Source organism: Callionymus lyra, chromosome 5, assembly GCF_982586985.1.
Source record: "Callionymus lyra chromosome 5, fCalLyr1.hap1.1, whole genome shotgun sequence".
NCBI classification, from domain to species: Eukaryota; Metazoa; Chordata; class Actinopteri; order Syngnathiformes; family Callionymidae; genus Callionymus; species Callionymus lyra.
The window spans coordinates 24,482,257-24,503,277 of record NC_141822.1 but is presented as its reverse complement, the minus strand read 5'-3'; the positions used below and the strand labels follow the sequence as shown (position 1 = coordinate 24,503,277).

At 38.3% G+C, this 21,021-nt stretch overlaps 1 protein-coding gene across 4 annotated transcripts in view; it reads right to left on the bottom strand.

The window, feature by feature from the left end:
• The window catches only part of LOC148079860 (voltage-gated inwardly rectifying potassium channel KCNH7-like), a 64,065-nt gene that overhangs the window by 12,249 nt on the left and 30,795 nt on the right, over window positions 1-21,021 (bottom strand). For 3 of the 4 annotated variants that reach the window (XM_087791545.1, XM_087791546.1, XM_087791548.1), the window contains 7 exons: window positions 20,369-20,583; window positions 14,434-14,859; window positions 8,000-8,231; window positions 7,761-7,928; window positions 6,688-6,887; window positions 3,715-3,967; window positions 956-1,161 (listed from right to left, as the gene is read on the bottom strand). In XM_087791545.1, the coding sequence (XP_087647671.1) occupies window positions 956-1,161; window positions 3,715-3,967; window positions 6,688-6,887; window positions 7,761-7,928; window positions 8,000-8,231; window positions 14,434-14,859; window positions 20,369-20,583 (1,700 nt within the window). The remainder of the gene's footprint in view (window positions 1-955; window positions 1,162-3,714; window positions 3,968-6,687; window positions 6,888-7,760; window positions 7,929-7,999; window positions 8,232-14,433; window positions 14,860-20,368; window positions 20,584-21,021) is intronic. The other variant, XM_087791547.1, reaches the window with a different exon arrangement.

Genomic DNA, 21,021 nt, shown 5'->3' with positions numbered 1-21,021 from the left:
CATCAGTTCAGAAATACAGTGATTTTCAATGGAACATTTTCAAAGGAAAAGGACTCTGAAAATAATGACATTGTACCATGAAGCTTCATCGGACGATCACTAGTTTCTAGCTAGTCATAAAACTAGAATTTAATAGTTGTGACCTGATAATGTGACTTGACAGGCCCAATACGGTTCCTGAGCCTGAGTTTGACACCTATCATCCAAGGTTTGAAGGTGTGTTAAAGATTATTATCAGGTTATTCATTATGATAAATCATATAAAGATGACAATTCAGACTATAACTTCTGTCCTGGTCATGCCTTAATTATTCATTTTAATACAAAGTCATTGCTCTAAATACAGTAGGTATTCATTCATTATTGAATAAGGTACATTTTAATAATTTGAAATAGAATCAATGGTCGAATTCAAATGTTCTCAATGGGACAGTAGGTGGCAGTAGTGTTCCAGAACTTATCCACACGACCCAGTAGAAACAGAGCAAGGAGGTTGGGCCCAGTCAACAGAAGATTTAAAATGTAATTCTGTGGTTAACATCTCTTGAAGTTTCCATTTAAATTGGTCCGTGACTCTTAGAGTTATTTTGCTAACAGATGGAAACAGCAGACTCGCAAAGACAACATCTTGGCAGAGGTAATAAATGAGGGGGTGCTGCACTTGTCTCTCGAGAGTAAAAATGAGACCAACCATTAATACAAACCCTGCGAATAAGTCACTGGCTTTACACAACACTCAATATATCAGGATAATGGCCCACAGCTTGTCAATACTGTCTTACCCACACACACTGCATCTAAACACACGCCAGGCTGCGGAGAAAAATGAAGCCTGAAATTGAATTCAAGCAATTAAGAGGATTATGAAAACGCTAATGTATCTCATGTGGTTCTGCACAAAGTTGCATCAATAGAAACAGCTAAGTTGTTTAGTTCAGAGACTGATGGAGCTAACCTTGGCTTTTTCATCTCGTAGGTCGAACGTCAGCTCCAGGTTGGTGAGGAAATGATCGGCGAACTCCGGGTACATGTCCAGAACCTCCAGGATCTCTTCCCGTTGAATGGTGTGCAGGTCACAGTAGCTCAGCGCTCTCACGTCCGCGCACGACTTCCCGGGTTTGGCGAAAAGATGAATCATCTCACCAAAGATGTCGTTCTTGCCTTTAAAGAAAACAAGAAGAACATTTTCTAATCAGGCAAAAAATGCTAATAAATAGTATGATAGTCAAGAAGAAAATTATTCAACATTTCTATTTAAAAAAGCTACTTCTTGGTCAAATTAACCTCATCGTGTCAGTGGACATACCTTAATCCCATCGGCTAGCCTAACATATAATTATGTAGATTCACTTCTATATAAAAGACAAAAGGAGTTGACGAGTTTCTGTCAATTCAACCGGCTACAATCCTTTCTTTTGTCTTCATCTGCCCACATGTTCAACGTGCTTTTGTTAACATCAATCTCTATTTAAGAGCAGTGTCTTTTTTTCCCCTGCTGCACTTCCTCTCATCCCACCTATAGCGTCCTCCCCCACACGTCTCTGGTCGGCCTTTGTTCCGAGCTGGGTTGAAGCCGCAATCACAATTTTCTGTGTAGTAACTTTTCAGAACGCTCCCCGTGGAGATCTGCCGTTTATTTGTGACTGTTTTTCACTTAAGGACAAGGTGAGTTCCCACAGCCTCCGTCTAATGGCTTCTTATTTTTTGCTTTGTGGGCAGAAGTGAAGAGCAGATGTCACAACATGCTCATGCTTGGTTGAACCGCTACTTTAATCACAGATGACTTCATAGAATGAAGCATTAGGCTGTTCTTCAATGTTTCATGGATGAGATTCTGCAGTTTCTAGGGTTTTCCACCTAGAAACCAGGCACCATAATTGATCACATGATTCCGTCTAATCAATCATTCAAGGGTGTTTTTTTTTTTTTGCTCGATTCTCGCTCATCTTTGATACGTTTCAGCAAGAAATATTTCATCTAAAGTCGGTATCTAACATGTTTTTTTCGTCATAGACTTTAGATTTGTTTTTTAGTTGATAAATGTAATAACTTGGACACAATTGTAAAGACAAAAGTCAAGTAAAAAAAATACAAATAAAAGGTGCGTAGATAAAAGGAACAGATCTTCTTTCGAGGGGAAAAAAATACTTTAAATCAAGTAGTTCTTAAGCACCGCTCTGTACATGTTCCTGAATCTTTTGTAAATAAAAAAAGATTATCACTGTCTAATCGAGGTTTTATATCGTATTGGCATTTGACTCTTGACACCTCAATACAATTTTTTGGCCACATTTAAAGAAAACACAAACTCAATAAGAGACCATTTTGTTGCAAAGACCCCAGTCCAGAGCATATGCTGATTCAGTGTTACGGTGAGATGTAATTTCTTTTTTTTTGCTATTTTAGTTTTGCTAATTTTATATAACATTGTATCCATTAATATAAAGGCTTACATTAAACTGATCCGCAGTGCGAAAAAGGTTCAATGTAACAAATAATTAAATGGAAAAACACTGTGTCTAGGCATAACTCTGCCAAGGAGCTAATTATTATTTCTAAACTGGAATGATAATAAATATCCATAAACCTCAAGAGATGGCAACTGACAGTTGATGCATTTTAGTGATTGTATTGTATATTTAAGAAGGTAAAGTTGTCTGTTCTTTGCTAGTTCTGTACAAAGTTTTAAAGCTTATACAACATATGAGTGATCCTGGAAGTCTTAAATCCAGATATAAAAAATGCACTCATCAGCTTCCAAGGATACTTTTCAGTGAAAAATGTTCATTCATCAGTGTTATCGAGGCGGTCGTACGTAGATTCAACTAAACATATGTCATCGATTATCTTCAGCTTCTCCCAAATTGATGACTGACTGTTGATCTGACTGTCAACATCACGCTCTTTATTCAAAGTGCTTATACTCCATCTTAACCTGCCTGGCCTGACCACATGAGTCATCTCTATCAGAGCCAGCAACCATGGAATAAAAATCAATCAACGAGTTAACCTTCAACACCGATCTCTCAAAACCCTGTATCAACAGCACACAGCTGTCTGGAGGAATGACTCAGTAACACACACCAAACACATTTGCTTCATTTCAAGTGGAAAAGCTTTTTTTTCTAACAGGTACGTCAATTGTCTCCTACAATAAAATCATCTATACTCTGCTTTCCATGCGTGTCTTTCACTATAGTCTGGGAAAAAAGTGAAGCTTAATCATATAAAGTCTCCATCAACTTTTTTTGAGCAACAAATAACTGTAGGGCAGTTAGTCAGAGACGGAAGTTACATTCATTTCTATAACGGATAGAGACATTTTTTAAACTTCCAAGAAGAGAAACAAACATGGAATCTGTGTAGGCGGGACTAGAGACACTTCAGTTTTCATGACAATGTAATCACACGGATTTACTGGTTTATTCATCCGTGGTACGTGTGGCACAAAACACAAAAAAAACACTTACCTTCATCACTTTTGTAATCCTAACATTTTACGACTCTCCTTTCATCAATAATAAATACAAAATAAAACAATAAATAACTCACTGTAAGTCAACTGTCATGGTTTTTCAAAGAAAAAAGGTAATCATGTGGTTTTAGTAAAAAGCCTAAATTAAACTTTTTGGCAGTTGATTGCACCTTCTATAGGGTTATAAATACATGTTATATACCCTTAAAAAAGACATTTTCGATAACAATATGACCTACCAAGAATCGCCACGACCACATCATCCTTGAGGATCTCGATGGAGCCGCGAGAGACGAAGTAGAGCGCGGTGAGGACGTCGCCACCGTGGACCAGAGTGTCTCCCGGGGGTGCGTGGGTGGTCTTAAACCTCATGGCGAGGGCACGGAGACAACCTTTCGTGGCGCCTTGAAACGCCTTACAGCCCTCCAGCAGGTTCTTGTTGAGGTGGAGGCAGATATCGGCCTGCAGGCACTCTGGGAAACCCTTCAGGACCTGAGTGCAGAACATACACCGACGTCAGTCTTACTTAAGTGAGAGCAGGCGTTCAGACGTCGGCTCAGGTGTGTGGGGAATTTTGATTTGAGGTGCCGGTCCAATTGGTTAGAATTGTTTTTCCCAGAGAAACTATAACTAATGCCATTTGTGTTCTTTCCTTCTTCTCAAAACCTAATACGTTAGAAGCACATCTTAAAAAAATACGCTCTGGACGAAAAGTAACAAAACATTGAAGCTTTAAAAAGCTGCAAAGACACACAATTAAAGGGAATATTTTCAGCGATCCATAGATTAACACTGGAAACACTAGCGATATCAACCATAGACCGAGTAACATCCATATTAAACTGTTCTGTTGTTTTTAACTTATCACAACTGGTTACAGATGCAGGTTGAAATATTACAACAAATTTAACGTCAAATTTAAAGTCAAACTGATTATAATAAAAAACACTTAAGAACGAGGAACACATTAACTATTAATAAGATACTTATGTATACGCGTAATAACAGCAAATTAGCCATTATAAAGTACTTAGATTAGTTTACATAGACGTTATGTACTTACTTACACCTCCTTCATTGAGACTATATTCTACCTTTAATAACATGATAATAAGGAGTTTAAGCTGAACAACATGTTAATTATTGACTATTAACAGAAAATAAAGAATTAAAGATTAACTTTGAACACTAGATTTTCTATATTTACTTCTTATTAGTTCCATAAGTATTTATAGCATCCTAAATAAGTCTTTGCAATTTTCAATACGTATTGTAATTAGTAGATGGTCTGATGAAGCTTCATGAACCAGTGTCATTATTTTCAGAGTCCACTAGATGGCGGTCTCCGCACTATTTTTCTTTGTTTTGAAGAACTGTTCTAATGAAACATCACATCATTTCTAAACTAATGGCGCCACCTACTGACCTCTGCACAACATGACACTGTTTCATGAAGCTTCATTAGACCATCTTAAGTAATTAGGATTCTGTTAATATTTGTCTAAATCATTTTTGACGTTATAACTGTCAAATACTGAGGTATGAATATGCTTCCACTTTTGAATATTTTCACAATTCAAAATTATTTTGAGTAAATCTCTTGTATATTTGTATAGTTGTGTTTTTTTTACTTTGAAATAGACAGTATTATAAATACTAAATTACTTCTCTTGTGGTACTTACACCTAAAAAGAGGTAAACATGAGTGATGGTCTGATAAAGCTTCATGAAGCAGTGTCATGTGGTTCGGAGGTCAGTAGGTGGTGCCATCAATTTATAATTATGTGACGTTTCATTAGAAAAATTGTTCAAAACAAAGGAAAATAATGCAGAGACCGCCATCTAGTGGACTCTGAAAATAATGACACTGCTTCATGAAGCTTCATCAGACCATTTCCACTAGTAAACATAGAGATGTTAGTTGTCAGAAGTTATTCTCTAATTACTTCTTTATTTCCTGTTAATAATCAGTAAAAAAAACATGCTGTTAAGGGTAGAATTTTTTTGTCACAATGAACAAGGTGAGAGTTAGTACTTTATTATGGATTACAAGTGACAAATCTGCTGTTAAAACACGTGAATAATTAGCTTATTAATGGTTACTGGTTCCCTAGTGGGTCGATGAGGCATCATGATACAGCATCAGGCAGCTGATGCTGTATCATGATGCCTAGTCAACCCATCACCTGTGTTCCCCATTCTAGAGTGTTACCAAAAATCTCTTATCCCAAGTGCACATTAATAAATGTATAATGGACTTACCATTGCAGACAAAGATAGTCAGCACTGACAAAAACAACTAACGCTCTGTGGACAACAACTGAAAGAACCAAAATCTTTTCAGACTTTAACACCAAAGTGACAACAACATAAGGCGTGACAAAATGGGGGGGGGGGGGCTTCAGTCATTTTAACACAAAAACAACGTTGGGACACAAAGACGAGCAAAGGAAATATCAGCTGGCTCCGGGCGGGCTCTCTCTGTTGCTCAGAAGACACTAATGAGTACATTTGAAACGGAAAGACTGAACAACATTTGGCAAGCGCAGGTGCCGTCGCCGATCATGCAGCCAAACCTCCCACGGTGAGAGGGAAGCCTGGCAGTGGCCGGCGAGGCTGTGCCCACTCTCACAGGCGTGATTCACTCTGTCTCTGGTACCAGATGAATATCATGGCTTTGTGTTGGGATACACAGATTTCATGCACAAAAAGGGGACCCGGGATGGGGGGGGGGCACGTCTGGCAGTGAGGCCCCCGCCGCCGCTACTAGCATGCATGAGTACCGACTATGAATCTACACCGGTGATTATGTTACGTAGATGACCACTCGTCACGTGCAAACCCACTCCCACAGTGTGATATGGAGGAATGTTTGACGGGTTTAATTCAACACAGCTAGCAGGGTTTGAAACACTCAACAGTCGCTCTGTTAGCACATGTACCTCCTTCTCTTACCAGAGTGGTGTGATCATTCCATTTGGCATGAGGCAGACATGGAAAAGACAAACTTATATAAGTACCATGAACAGTTGGGACGGAAACAGCCGGAGTTACTGAGCAGTAACTGAGGCAGAGGCTCTGATAAGACGAGCCAGCGGATGAGAAATTGCTCTTCTTAGAAATCCTTAAGAGCATTTTGTTAAAACAACACAAAGGGAAGTTTGTTTTCGGAACAAACGGCCGATGGTCGTAGACAAAACATGAGTCCGTACCATGTTCATGTCGATGCCGTTGGTGTAGGACCAGGCGTGTTGGAAGTATTCCTCCAGCCGTTGCCGCAGCGGATTTGGGATTTGGTGGAAGCGGATGAACTCTTTGACTCTCAGCATCTGCAGATGGTATCTGGCAGTACCTGAATACAACCTTTGGATAATGGCAGAGACGTTCCCAAAGATGCTGGCGTACATCAGCGCTGAAAGAGACGGCAGGGGGTCCGGTGAGTGGTGTTCGAGGGGGAGCAAGAACTTTTGACTGACATGAGTCAGCTTTTTTACCATGTCACTCAAATACATGCGGCTAATGCTAACGTGCAATACTCGTCACTACCTCTCTCAATCACCATTATTTACTATTATTTTACTAAATATTTCCCCCACCTTTGCCATAAACCTTTTTTATTTTACTAAGGTTTTATTGTTCATAGAGCAAATGAAACCTTGCGTTATCTGAAAACAAATGTGTTTGAGGTATCCCTTTGTTTTCGTCTCACTGTGAGGCACCGTAAGGGATAACAGGGTAATAACACAAGGGTTATTCATCTTTTCAACATTGTAGGACATCAATTTATTTCAACATTTAAAATTTAAAATTTGAAAAATTTTGATTCTAATTTTGAAATTGTACAAAGGTCATATTACATGTGTTATATTATAGTGTTTATGTGTCAAGTTTAAGCTCATTGGCCAATATGTAAAAAATAATGTAATATATGTTTAAGGGCATTTTTTTTACAAAAGAATATACTTCTTATTATTAAATTAATATTGTTTGGCTTTGCTCATCTGAAATTAAATTGACAAAAAATTGACATTTTCAGTTGAGGTTTTAGGTGTTAATTTTGTGTTTGAATTTTGGTATATTTATTATTTCAACATTTTTGTGTACTCGTAATAAACTGGACAACGAATTGCACCGTTTTCATAGAATGATGCCTACATATAAACTGCATTTATCTCTAAGACACTATGACCTAATATACCTTCATTGACAAGAACCCATTCAAAACACGATTAAAAAAATGATTCGAGCTCCACAGATAACCCGAGGATCAGTGTTTGTTACTCACATCCTATGAGCATGACGCAGATGGAGAAGATCTTCTCAGAGTTGGTATTCGGGGAAACGTTGCCAAAGCCGACGCTGGTCAGACTGCTGAAGGTAAAGTACAGCGCCGTGACATACTTGTCTTTGATGGACGGCCCAGAGCTCGGGTCGCTGTAGTTGTACTTTTTCCCTGAAACAAAAAGAAGAAGTTATGAGTTTTTAAAGTAGATAAAAAATAACTTGCCGGCGGATGATAGCTACCTATCGACACGCCCAGGTTGTCCAGCCAGCCGATCTTGTGCTCCAGGTAAGGCTTCTCCACGTTGCCGATGGCGTACCAGATGCAGGCCAGCCAATGGGCGATGAGGGCAAAGATGCACATGAGCAGCATCAGCACCGCGGCGCCGTACTCTGAGTAGCGGTCCAGCTTACGTGCGACGCGGACCAGGCGAAGAAGGCGGGCTGTTTTTAGCAGACCAATCAAGGTAGTTGTCTAAATAGAAAGCAGAAAAAAAAACAGTTTTATTTGGTGCTAAATATGGTCGTCATGTGGTCAACATGGATGCCTTCACACTCAAACATAAGACTTAATCGACATCATAGAGATCTTTGAGCTTCCATTCTTAACAGTGTGTGCGAGTGTGCTGCTGTTTTTGTCGCCTCATTATCAGCCAGAGATTCAAGGTAGAACCCCAGACTAAACATAGAAGAGCAACTAAACAAATGGGACATTCCCAAAAGATCCTTCTAGTTTTAAAAAAAAAACATACAATCCAAACATCTCCTCTTTAGAAGCTGAATCTGGAGCAAAATAAAATGTTAAAGTTATGCAGCAGCAACACAGCGTCGCTACACAAACAAGGTGCGGTGTGGAGGAGGTGAGATAAGAGGGCAAATCCATTAATAAGTTTAACCTTGTAATCTTTTAAGAATACACTTTCAATTTATGATAAAAAATATTCTTAATCCTTCTTTTCCTAATCCTTCCCTACAGGGCATTACCAGAATTAATAAAACCAAACACACACACAGATTCAAAGCACCATTTAAAATATATGTTTTTCTTACATTGCTGCCAAATATTCCATTTATCTACATCCACTATTAATGTATTCAAGTATTTTTATTACAATCTCTAACAGATTGTGACTTTAATAAACATGTTAGCAGCAGCTTTGATTATAAAAAATGTTATTTGTGGTCCGTCTTTTAGCCCTTGTGTTATTTCAGGGTCAAGATGACCCAAATGCCCGAAACCAAATGTGTTTGTGGTATCCCTTGTGTTGTCGCTGGGTAGAGATTAACAACCTCAACCACTGCATTTGTATTTATGGAAGCCAGGGAGGCCGTTAGCCTTGACCCAGAGACAACACAAGGTGTACCACAAATACATTTGTTTTCTGGGCCTCCGGGTCACCTTGACCCTGAGATTACATGGGTTAACTTGGCGATTTTCAAGAGAAATAAAAATATGTTTTATGGTTTCTTTCTATTTCAATTTCCCTTGAATAATAGTTTTACTTTCTGTTTATCCATAGAAACTGGGTTTTTTTTCTCAGAAAACAGATAAAAAATTGATAAGCTGAAGAGAATTGCAAGTAAACAAATGCATTTATTATTAGTACTAATTATTGGTGCGTTCTATAAAAAGAAAAATTCATATTTGGAGTTTCTGGGATAACATTTTAGGGAGTTGAGGGAACGCTAAAAAAGATACAAATATTTGTTCTTTTGTTGTTTTCTAAAAGCTAAACTATTCATAAAGGACAAGACTGCTCAGTCATGGCGAGGAAGAGTTCTTTACCCGTTTCCGACGGCTCCATAAAAGCATCCTCATCCTCCCAATTCTCCCACTAAATCACCACCATCATTCAGCCGTGAGCATCCGGCCGGTTTCCCATCTCACCGACAACTGAGTGAACCGTCAATGAATCATACACGGAAACAGATGAGTTCCATTTTACCCAGTGAACACCCCTGTGAGCAAGCACCGCCTCAGGTTCTCCACCGCTGATTCTGTTTGAACAGCCACAGATGATAATGCATAATCTGGCCGGCACGGCAACACGCTGATGGAAATCTGGACTCACAGCAAGTGAGAGAATGAAGAGGAAATTAACAATTTGGGATAGCAACCAGCCGTGTTAAAAAAAAAAAAAAATCGATTCGAGAAACTCTCAGAAATGGGCTTCCGACTGTCGGAAGGGGGAAGAAGAACAGGCTGTGGGAGTAGACCCCATAGCAGGGGGCGCCATCTGCAAGTAGCTGTTTCCAAAATCTCTAATACAGACATTTGTAAGGCGGTTGAGCACATGAGCACTGCTGTCCGTGCAGCTACACAGAACTGAGACCAACTTGCCAAATTGATTTTTCAGTTGCTGATCCCACTGGGAGCCTTTATTCAACACAGCTGCTCACCTTTAATTACATATTCATAGCCGATATATAAAAAAAACACCTACAGCTCCGTCTGTTTAATAATACCGTGACGGTACAGAAGGAAGGCGTGAAGGAAAAAGGGATCTACTGAGGATCTCTTTCCAAGCTGTTTGTGCCTCAGATATTGAAGGTGACTCATCTTTAATTAGAGTAATTTTAGCCGCCTTTTCAAAATGCAGCCGTTTGTTGTCAAGGACAACATTCCGTGGAATATTTGTAGAGACGTTGATCACTTTGACAAGGAAGTTTTAGTTCATTCTCCCTTCAACATTTGTATAGTGTGTTTATAGTGCTTTAATTAAGAGAAGGGGATGAAACTCAATATTAAATATGAGTAATATCAATATTACTTAATGTCTCTGTGTTTGTTCTACCACCAAACATTTGTATCTAATTCCATATGATTAACGTACTCATGTTGCCAAACAACCATCTGCTGGTGGTTGATTTGGACAGGGGGTGTCCCCCGGCTCTCACCTAAAGAAGCTGGGATAGGTTCCAGCCCCACTAACAACGCCCACAATGAAAATAAGCGGTAGAAAATGAGTAAATATGTAAGATTGACAATGACGTGTCTCTCCCCTTAGTGTATATGTAGCGCTAATGACATTCATTTCCCTTCTCCCAATTTTACATGTCTCGTTTTTATATTATACAATAAAGGTTTGTTGTGTCAGTTAATGATGATGAAAAAAATCAATCAGTACTTCATGAAAACTTTGACCCACTGCTGTAGTTTGGTGGTCAGGAGCCAATCACAGGCTCCCAGGCAGAGAGGATCGATAAAATATTACACTGTTCAAATTAAACCATTACAGAAACTGTGAAAAATTAATTAATAATAAAATATAAATAAAGTTAACATATTATACACATTATAAATCCAACAATCATCATGTCAAACTACTGTCAATCATGTATGATGACAGTCATCCTCTGAACACTGTCATCAGTGAAGAGAAGCAGATGGAGCAAAAATGTTCCTTTCCAGATGCAACGCTAATAGACTCAAGGACTCATTCATTCCTCATGCTATTAGATTGTACAATTCTGAGTTTGGGGGCAGGAGTGGAGTAAAAGTTTCTGGATGTTCTGTTCTATGTTAGTCTTTGTATCCTTTGTCTTTGTTATTTTTCTGTGATCTATGTTCTTTATCTTTATCTTTAGACTTAGATTGTATCATCTTGTTCTTTCTCTTTATTTCTCTTTGTTCTTGTTCTTATTTGATTATTTTTTATGAAAAATTGCTGTATTTGCTGTGGCTATTGGAAAAAAAACAATTTCCCGAAGGAGACCTCCTGAGGGATCAATAAAGTTCTACCTTTCCTTACCTTATAACAGTTGTGATGTACATTCCTCTTTTTACTTCTTTATTAAGATGTTAAACAATGCTTTGAATCAAGAATTGAACCTGTATAGTTTGTTGATCAATTGGAAATGTCTTCAAAAGTGGTGAGGACTTTAGACTTAGATTGTATCATCTTGTTCTTTCTCTTTATTTCTCTTTGTTCTTGTTTTTTATTTTTATGAATAATTGCTGTATTGCTGTGTCTAATGGAAAAAAACAATTTCCCGAAGGAGACCTTCTGATGGATCAATAAAGTTCTACCTTACCTTACCTTATGTTTGATAATAACAATCCAGATTGCAACAGTAAAACTTCACTTAAAGCTCCTCTAAGTGTTTTTGTAATGCATTACACACAAACTCATTACAAAATGTGTCACCCAGAAGTGCGGATTACTATCAAAGTGTTGGAATTTGTCTCTTTTAGTTGTTCCTGACATATTTATACACAGCCAAGACTCTTAAGAAACTAAGACATGTGGTAGTCCGGTTGGTCTGGATGATCCAAACAAAGATCCCTTTCAATATTCAGACTCAAAATAAAATGAATAGAAAAAGAAAATGAATAAATGAACAATCCCAGTGGATTTGTAGAAATCAATTTCTTCATCTTTTAATCCCATTCGGTCCAACAGGCGCTTAAACCCTAATGACGGCGACTAAAGTGAGGCTAAAGTGCAGAGGGAGGCTTCTTTGGTTGGAATAGAGACGCGACCCTGAGGTCAAACCGACGCTCATTAATGCTGTGATCATTTCTTCTGCTGTGACTTGTGATGTTAATCTTCATGATACTTTCTTGTCACCATGGGAACTGAAGCTTGTAATTACTCTCTTGAAGGATGAGTCATGATAATTGTTTCTTTACATGACCACGGTTTCTCAACAACTAGTGGTATATATGGTTGACGAGCAACACGCCTTCGTGAAGCATCACTTCATAATCATGGGAAATGAGAATAAATACAGTAAAACAACACCTGGCATGCTATACCTTCATCAAAACAAATTAGCAAAATGATCTTCCTGTATTGTCAGTATCCAGGCAACAATCTAAAAATAATCATCTGCATAAAAAGCTAAATTTACACACCTTGAAGTTCCAAGAGTGTGGATGGTGTATCGATGCTAAAAATACTCTTGAAACTTTTCATCTGAACCATTGCAAAGTTCAGACAGCGACTGCGGGGGGGCACGCTTCGTCACCGTTGGTTGTTTTTCACGAGAAAGACATTCGAGGTGCCGTGGCATCACTCAAGTGTCAGCTGTTTTATCTCCGCCTGACATTCAGTGCCAGCCTGCAGCCACGGACACCCGGCACACCTCGTGGTAAATAATGCATCAGCAGATATAAAGAGCTCCTTGAATTCGAGTGCGAAATGAACTGTTTCTTGCCGGCCGAGTGTGAAGATCAGGAGAGTCAAACTCAATCACATACGGGGCAAAATCTTTTAGCAGTCAAGGTCGATGGCCAAAAAACTTGTATATTTCCCATTTACAGAAAGTAGGAAGTACATTTCTCTCTTCTTGAAAATCTTGTCCTCAGTGAAGCCTAAACACTGATATCTTTATAGGTTATGATTATGGGTGTCAAATGTCAATACTATTTTTTTCTATGTGTAATCAAAGCTTAAAACCGTTGTGTAACCAATTACACGATGGCTATTTATGCTCTTTCAGTCGCAGCTACACTGAACAACCAGTACAGGGTTCTGACTATATTAAAACCCATTACAGCAAATCCCTTCTTGTAGTTATCAAACAGAAACAAATTCTTGTAGACCCACTTCAAATAGGTATGAAATTACAGCCACCACAGCTACATCAGAGAACTTAATTTTTGCACATTTGTGTATTAGGCACACGTAAAATCCTTCTGTTTTCTCAAACATCGGAAGTGCGCTTTATAAATCTCATGTATTTATTCTGGTTTTACTTACTGACCGTGAACTGATTTTAAGTGGTACACGTCACTTCTAAATCTCTTTAAAAAAAATGAGAAAGACTTTGGTTAGCTATGAAACCTGACCGTGAGTCTACTTAGTATTACTAGTGAAGTAATACAATTGAGTTAAACTGTATTTATTGTGTAATTTATGAACATTTCATAATCTGTTTAAGTAAAATATACACTTATGTATGACTGAAATGGTAGTACTTATCTATGGATGTATCTATCGTCCATAAAAGCTTGTGAGTTGTCGCCGACAATTAAGTCTCAAAACCTTATTGACAGCATTAACTCCCATCTCACACCACATGACCAAAACACAGACGCCTAATTGGTCAAGAGCAGCGTCACTCCACAGACATGTATATATTGTAAGTGTAAGGTTTTTCTCCAGGCAGTTATGATTTGTCATCCGTGTCGGCTTTGACACCCCGATTGTCAATATCAACATTAACATTCATTTATTTTTTTCAGCCAACCTTTCAGTGGACCATATGGAATCCCTTGTTGAGCCGTATTTGGCCCCCGTGCCTTGAGTTTGACGTGGTTTAGGGAAAGAGATCTTTTAACTGAGTTACACGGCCTGCGGCGTCGCAGTTTTTGCTCTGACGAAAGAGGAGCCGAGGGAAGAAGATGTGACAGCCAACTGTCTAATTCGGTTAGTTTTTCACTGAAACGGCTTCACAACACTGACTCTGAGAGCTGTGGGTCCAGAACCAGGAAGAGGTGGAACCGAACAGATCTGTAGTTTGGACAAGCTGTCTCATCCCGTTAGCCGTGTGTAAATCCTGCTAATGTTGTAGCAAAACGTTGACAACAAAACCAGAGACAGAGTTCACGATGATGATGCTTCCCGCGGTTATCAAATCAACGACTACACTTATCCTCAAGGATCTGTGGAAAAGAACAAGGGTTCTCTCTGGATTAAATCCGGAGCACTCAGCCGGCGACGTGGCCTCACCTCATCAGAGCCCGAGCCGAAGATGAGCAGGTCGAACGGGATGGCGGCCACCATGTCGATGAGGAACCATCCTTTGAAGTAGTGGATGGCGATCTTAGCCGGGTGACTGACCACCTCCTCGTTGATGTTGACGTAGGTGGTGCGGAAGTTGATGAGGATGTCCACGATGAACATGATGTCCACGATGAGGTCCACCACGTTGAGCGGCGAGCAGGAGTAGCCGCACTCTCGCCTCCGCTGCTCTTCGATGTCGTTGAGGAGGAAGGCGGCGGAGTAAGGCGTGAAGATGGCGGTGTAGATGACCAGCAGCAGGATCAGCCAGTCCCACACGGCTTTGAAGGGGCTGTAGTGAAGGATGGTGCATTTGTCGATCCGTGGGGTTTGGAGTTTGTACTCCGGGAGAACGTCGGCGCCCAGAGAGAGAACCTGCAGAACAACACACACCAGCACATCAACTACATCATCTATCTTACAATGAAAACTACATTTATGTTTTCATGAAATTTATGAAATCGATTGTTTGATTACAGTTAAAAAATCTTTGATTATTGTTGAAAATTCTTTGAAAAAAGTTGAAAATTGTTTGATTTTTGTTGAAAATGGGTTGATTACAGTTGAAAATTGTTTGATTATTGTTGAAAATTGTTTGATTATTGTTGAAAATTGTTTGATTACAGTTGAAAAATGTTTGATTATTGGTGAAAATTGTTTGATTACAGTTGAAAATTGTTTGATTACAGTTGAAAATTGTTTGATTATTGTTGAAAATTGTTTGATTACAGTTGAAAATTGTTTGATTATTGTTGAAAATTGTTTGATTACAGTTGAAAAATGTTTGATTATTGGTGAAAATTGTTTGATTACAGTTGAAAATTGTTTGATTACAGTTGAAAATTGTTTGATTATTGGTGAAAATTGTTTGATTACAGTTGAAAAATGTTTGATTACAGTTGAAAATTGTTTGATTTTAGTTGAAAATTGTTTGATTACAGTTTAAAATTGTTTGATTACAGTTAAAAATTGTTTGATTTTAGTTGAAAAGTGTTTGATTACAGTTGAACATTGTTTGATTACAGTTGAAAATTGTTTGATTACAGTTAAAAATTGTTTGATTTTTGCTGAAAATGGTTTGATTACAGTTTAAAATTGTCTGAAAAAAATTGAAAATTGTTGGAATATTCTTGAGAATTGTTTGATTGCAGCTGAAAATTGTTTGATTATAGTTGAAAATTGTTTGATTATAGTAAATATTGTTGAAAATTCTAGGATTGTACATGTAAGATGTATATAAAACTGTATATGATACGAGGTATACGGCTATATAGATACACTGTAAACTGGTGAAAAGGATAAGATTGAAATAAACAAAAAACAACAACATTAATCCTTATTGTTCATGAGGTCATTAACTATCCAGAATTATAGTTTTAAGAGACACTAAATGCACCATCTGTGTAGTGATATAAAAATACACCCATTTCAGTGAAATGCAATTGCAGGAATGTCAAAAAACACTTCTACAGCAGCAAATATGGAAACAGTCACATTTTCTACAAACTACTCTCTGTCATCGTGTAGAAATTGTGTCAAAACGTGAAGTTATGATACTATTTGGTCTTTCTCAACCTACTGGGTTTTTTATCTACTGTTAACAAGCAGGCAACGCACACCTATTATCCATCTTGAAATGAGATTTTTTTTCTAAACTTGTAAGGATGACTCATACTGTATTATATCGAATCAGTTTTTACTTCATCATGATTTTCCCATGCTGTCGTGCGAAGTCTCAGGTCTGAAGAGGGAAACCTCGTCGTGGTCCTTGTCAAATCTCTGCATCTGCATCTCCTAAAGTGCACCTTCACTGCTGACAGATCTGGGTGTTCTATTCCAGTGGAAGCTAATGTAGCCCGCAGCTGCTAGCTCGCAGCAGAGATGAGCATCTGCTAAGTGACGTCTCTCGTTTCTATCACAGAAGCCAGAAGAAGGCAGTCGATACTCCGTGATGCTGTTTTGCTTCCTGCATATGGGATCTGCTGAGTATCTACACATAGGTTTTCACTGGCATGTAACATGTACCCAACATTAAATGAACTATTTTATTAATGTATAGCAGGTGTTTACCTTCAATCTAACAGATGAACAACAACAGATGGTTTATTTATGTCCCTCAAGTTAAAGAATTTGTTAATGTAAGTCAGAAAGAACATCTCTACCTGCAGCTTCCGAGTGACCTTTAATTAGGATATTCATGGTTTGACAAAGGTCTGGAAAAGTTCACGTGTATGAATAATGACGGTGACTTTGCTGCAGGACCAAAATGTATCAATTAAACACAGCTATTAATATTCCAACAGACCCATGTGATATTCTACTTGAACAGAGTCTGAGCTCTATTAACCGCAGTTGAAACACAACACAGTTTCTACTTTATAGCAAATAAAATCTCTATTTAATATCGATTTCATTTTAGTTTCATTCAAATTAGACCTATTTGAATTTTGGTCTTCTGCCATGGTTTCAATGACTTAACAAAGAAACCTAGAAGGTCATGGATCTCCCTTACCTTGTATGTGATATAAAAGATTTTAATTTCACCAAAATTATACGTATTTTGATTTTCATGTGGGTCTTCTGACCCTCTTTCTGCCCCCTTACAATTAGAAAAAAGAAAGTATGAAATTCTGCCTTACTTAGAATTTGATATTTATTAAATAATCCATATTTGTACACATAAATATGGTTTAAATTTAACTGAAATTGGACCTATTTGAATTTACAAGCAGCCGTCTTGGAATTAAGGAAAGGAGGAAAATCTGGATTTCTCCTATTTTTTGAATTTCAAAATATGGATTAAATTTAATCAAAATTGGACGTGTTTTCGTGTCTCCCTCCTTGAACTTCTTTTGCCTTGACAATATCAATCCCTCTTTGCATGTGTGGCACTCTTGACAATAAATATACGGGAAAAATACTCCTATTTTAGATATATATACAGTATATATATGTTTTTTGCTCTGACAACCAAAATTTCCCCAACGTGGGGAAAATAAAGGTATTTCATATCATATCATAACATTTGTAATGTAATTACACATTTAAGATTGTTATTTTAATTATATTATTATTATTAATAATTGTATATCCTGTCACAAATTAAATGAGGAGATGACACGAGACACTGAATGTATGTTGTGACTATCAACGAGCCAGTACTGAGACGAAAATCACACCTTCAGGGACGATATATTTCTCAGCGCAGTCTTAATGATGCTTCCATTACTTTTGTTATTCCAGCTTCCATAAGAGCCTAATAGCTCTGAACTTTACAGCCACGTCACGGACCATTTCAGCCGAAGACTGGCTGGTGATTATAGGTCCCTGCGCGGGATGTATTTATTCAGTCAAGTGTCCGACGTTTCAATAGACCCTTCGGCCTCCTTCACTGCTGATAATCGTAACTGGGGGGTTCAATGGAAAGTAAGAGCTTCAGCTCGAGGACTATCAAGGACAGATCCTCAATTACCACCAAGAATATCAGTTTCCAGGTGTTTCACTGATGCATTTAAGGAGACGGGCCAATGGATGGGTTTCTGATCGCCTTGAAAATAACCAGAAGGTTGAGAAGCTTGTCACAAGAAACCTAAGAGGGTGAGAGGCTTTTACCCTCCGATATGGGAAAACCTTTTGAAATCGATCAGCGACCAAAGAGCAGAAAGAGAGAATGCGCTCCATTATTTATCAGCGTAGCACTCCAACAAGTGCTTCAACGAGGGTCAAAATCTCCTGTGACGCACGTCCATCCTTTTTAAAACGTTTCCTCCCGTTATGCACGTCCGTCACACTCCACTTTCGTGACGATTGTCACAAAATTAAAGTGGAGGTGTGAATAAAACATCTCGTCTTAATTATTAAACCTACCTCGCGTAGCTATGTACACTTGGCACGAACAAACACACTCTTGAGGGATAATGGAAAGCCGGTGTTTGGACGCACTTCAAACAGCATGCAAATGAGTGGCGAGCTTTCTCCGCTTGTTTTTTTTTTTCTTCGGTCCGTCATGAACCTACGTGTTGTTTACGACAGGACGTCTTCAGTTACGCCAGTCAATCAGTTGAAACCGTGTGATTTCAAGCTAACGACGAACGGCGCCCGTTGTCGGTTTTCCTTCGTACATTTTCAGAAAAAAACAAAACACAAATCTTTCTGAGGCGCGACGGTGCAGACAGAAGGAGTGTGTGATTTTCCAGGCTGTTTTATTGTGCTTGCTATTAACTCAGAGGAGTTCACAGTTGGATTTAAGAGATCTGCTGTTCGGCTTTGTTTTTCTCGCAGCAGACCGTCTGGAGCTGATGCACTGAAAAACTTGGAAACTCAGAGCCACAGACTTGATCATGTGTTGCTGATCATTTACTGAACTATAACAGCAAAAAAAAAAAAAAATTGTCAAATCTTTTACACGTGATTCTTCTCCAGGAGTTCACTGGCTTGTTATTGCTTGTTATTCTGAGGCCTGGGCACCCCTTTTCTATTGTACTTCTTCTTAAAAAACGAGTGTCCAGGAGTCGCCCACGGATTCGATCCTGTTAACTGAGAATGGTTCAATGTGCTCTGCGGTGACTCTCGGGGGTGACAGGAGAAGGTGAGAATCACCTCTAACCCGCGGTGTAACTGTAGAGCTCGCGCTCGCAACACTGTCTGGCAGCCGTAAGATTATCCCTGATTAGACGCCGCAAGTTATAGACACCTCAACTGTTTTACGTATCAAACCCCCTTGGGTTTCAATTAATTATCATTGGAGGAGAGGTTGGATGAACGGACACTCGCGGCCATCGACCTGTGTTTGTGTGTCTCACCACTCGGAACACCCATTAATCATAAATTCAATCAAATGATAATAGTGTTAACATTTTTGACAAAATGCTCATAAAGTTGTGACGCTTTGACAGGTTAAGATAAGTAAATTTTTAATTTTAATACATAAGACATATTTTGTTTTAAAGTGCATTAATTTGAGATCATTAAAACATGTAAATCCTCTTAGTTATGACGTGGGTAAAAAAATACTATGAACCGATGAAGTCGAACAGTTTCAGAAATAATACTTTTTATTATGTACCTGTTTGTTTATCAATCATTACTAGATCTATTGTTACATTGAATGTGTTCTAGTACTTCATTTAAGTGGTTTATATTCATTCTTCATGTGAGTATTTTTAAAGAAAATAGAATAAAGAAATGGGAAATTAAGTAATTCTATATTACTTTCACATGTTTTGAGAAGAATATTGATTGTCCTTTGAGATTTTTCTTTAAATACATTTAGAGAAAATTATTTTTATAATTTCATGACAAAACTACACATATTTCACTTTTTTTTTGCAACTTATGACCTGTTTTTTCTCTATCGACTGGAACTTTCTTCAGTCAACGTGGTAACAGTTGAATAGACCAGCAGTGGGCAAGTCAAGCCTGTGTTTAGGCGGACCTTGCTAGATCAGAGTGAAATGAAAATGTATTTGTACTTTCTTTTTATAATTATCGTCATTAATATCTAAATACAACTTCATAAAGTTTTGGTCTTTAAAAAAAAAAAATCTAATTAGTATTTCTTAACGCACAAAATATATATATATTTTTAATGGGTGCTTAATATATATATATATACGAATATATATTTAGTCCTTTGTCGTAGTTTTTAGTCCAAATTTCAAAAAATATTTAAACAATGAAACACAACATACAGTGAAATAACGTACAATGTTTTTTTTCTCTTTTTTGTACTTGAATTTCTTTCTGTTCATTTTTTGGTTAATTTCTCTGGTTAGTTGGCCCCTCACAACAGTCCCATTTCTAATGTGCCCCCCCCCCCCCGGTGTAGACAGTGTTATTACAATGTATTACTAATACAAAAGTGTGTTACTATTTTGCACCTCACCTGCGTGACCTTGTCCGTTACATTATGACTGCGGTCTTTAACTTTGGGGGCGATGATGGTTTTCTCAGACGATGGGGAAGAAGGACATTTTTTCTCGTTGTTGGTCTCGGAGAAGTTGAGGGTGATGAGGGGGATCTTGTTGATGGTGCTGTACTTGTTGAGGTTGGAGTCCGAGGTGGAGCCCAGAAGGCTGGACTTGATCTGACTGAGCGGCCCTGGAGAACAGACAGAACGCACACACACACACACACACAAAAGGGCGTTACATGAAATCAACTGATGAGCTCCTTCTCCTCAGACCGGTGATCAGTGTATGTCGTGGCATGGCAGTTGAATATGATTTTTTTTGGTCTGACTTCTCGAGTGAGTTCAAGCACGACACGACACACGGAGAAACGACACATCACACGGGCTGATACTGAAATGTAAACTCGACATCCTCCGATAGCCTCGTCTACGATGAACAGACCTTTCAAAGTTTCTCATTAAAAGATAATGAAGAACACTGTAGGTGAAAGGAAAGAATGATTCAATGCACTATTAAAGATACACAACTTCACGCACTGTTGGAAAAGTCATCATATTGAACCACAACTGTTGCTTAATGAGGTTATCACGTCAACTTCTCTGCAGCAATCATCCCTATGGAAACT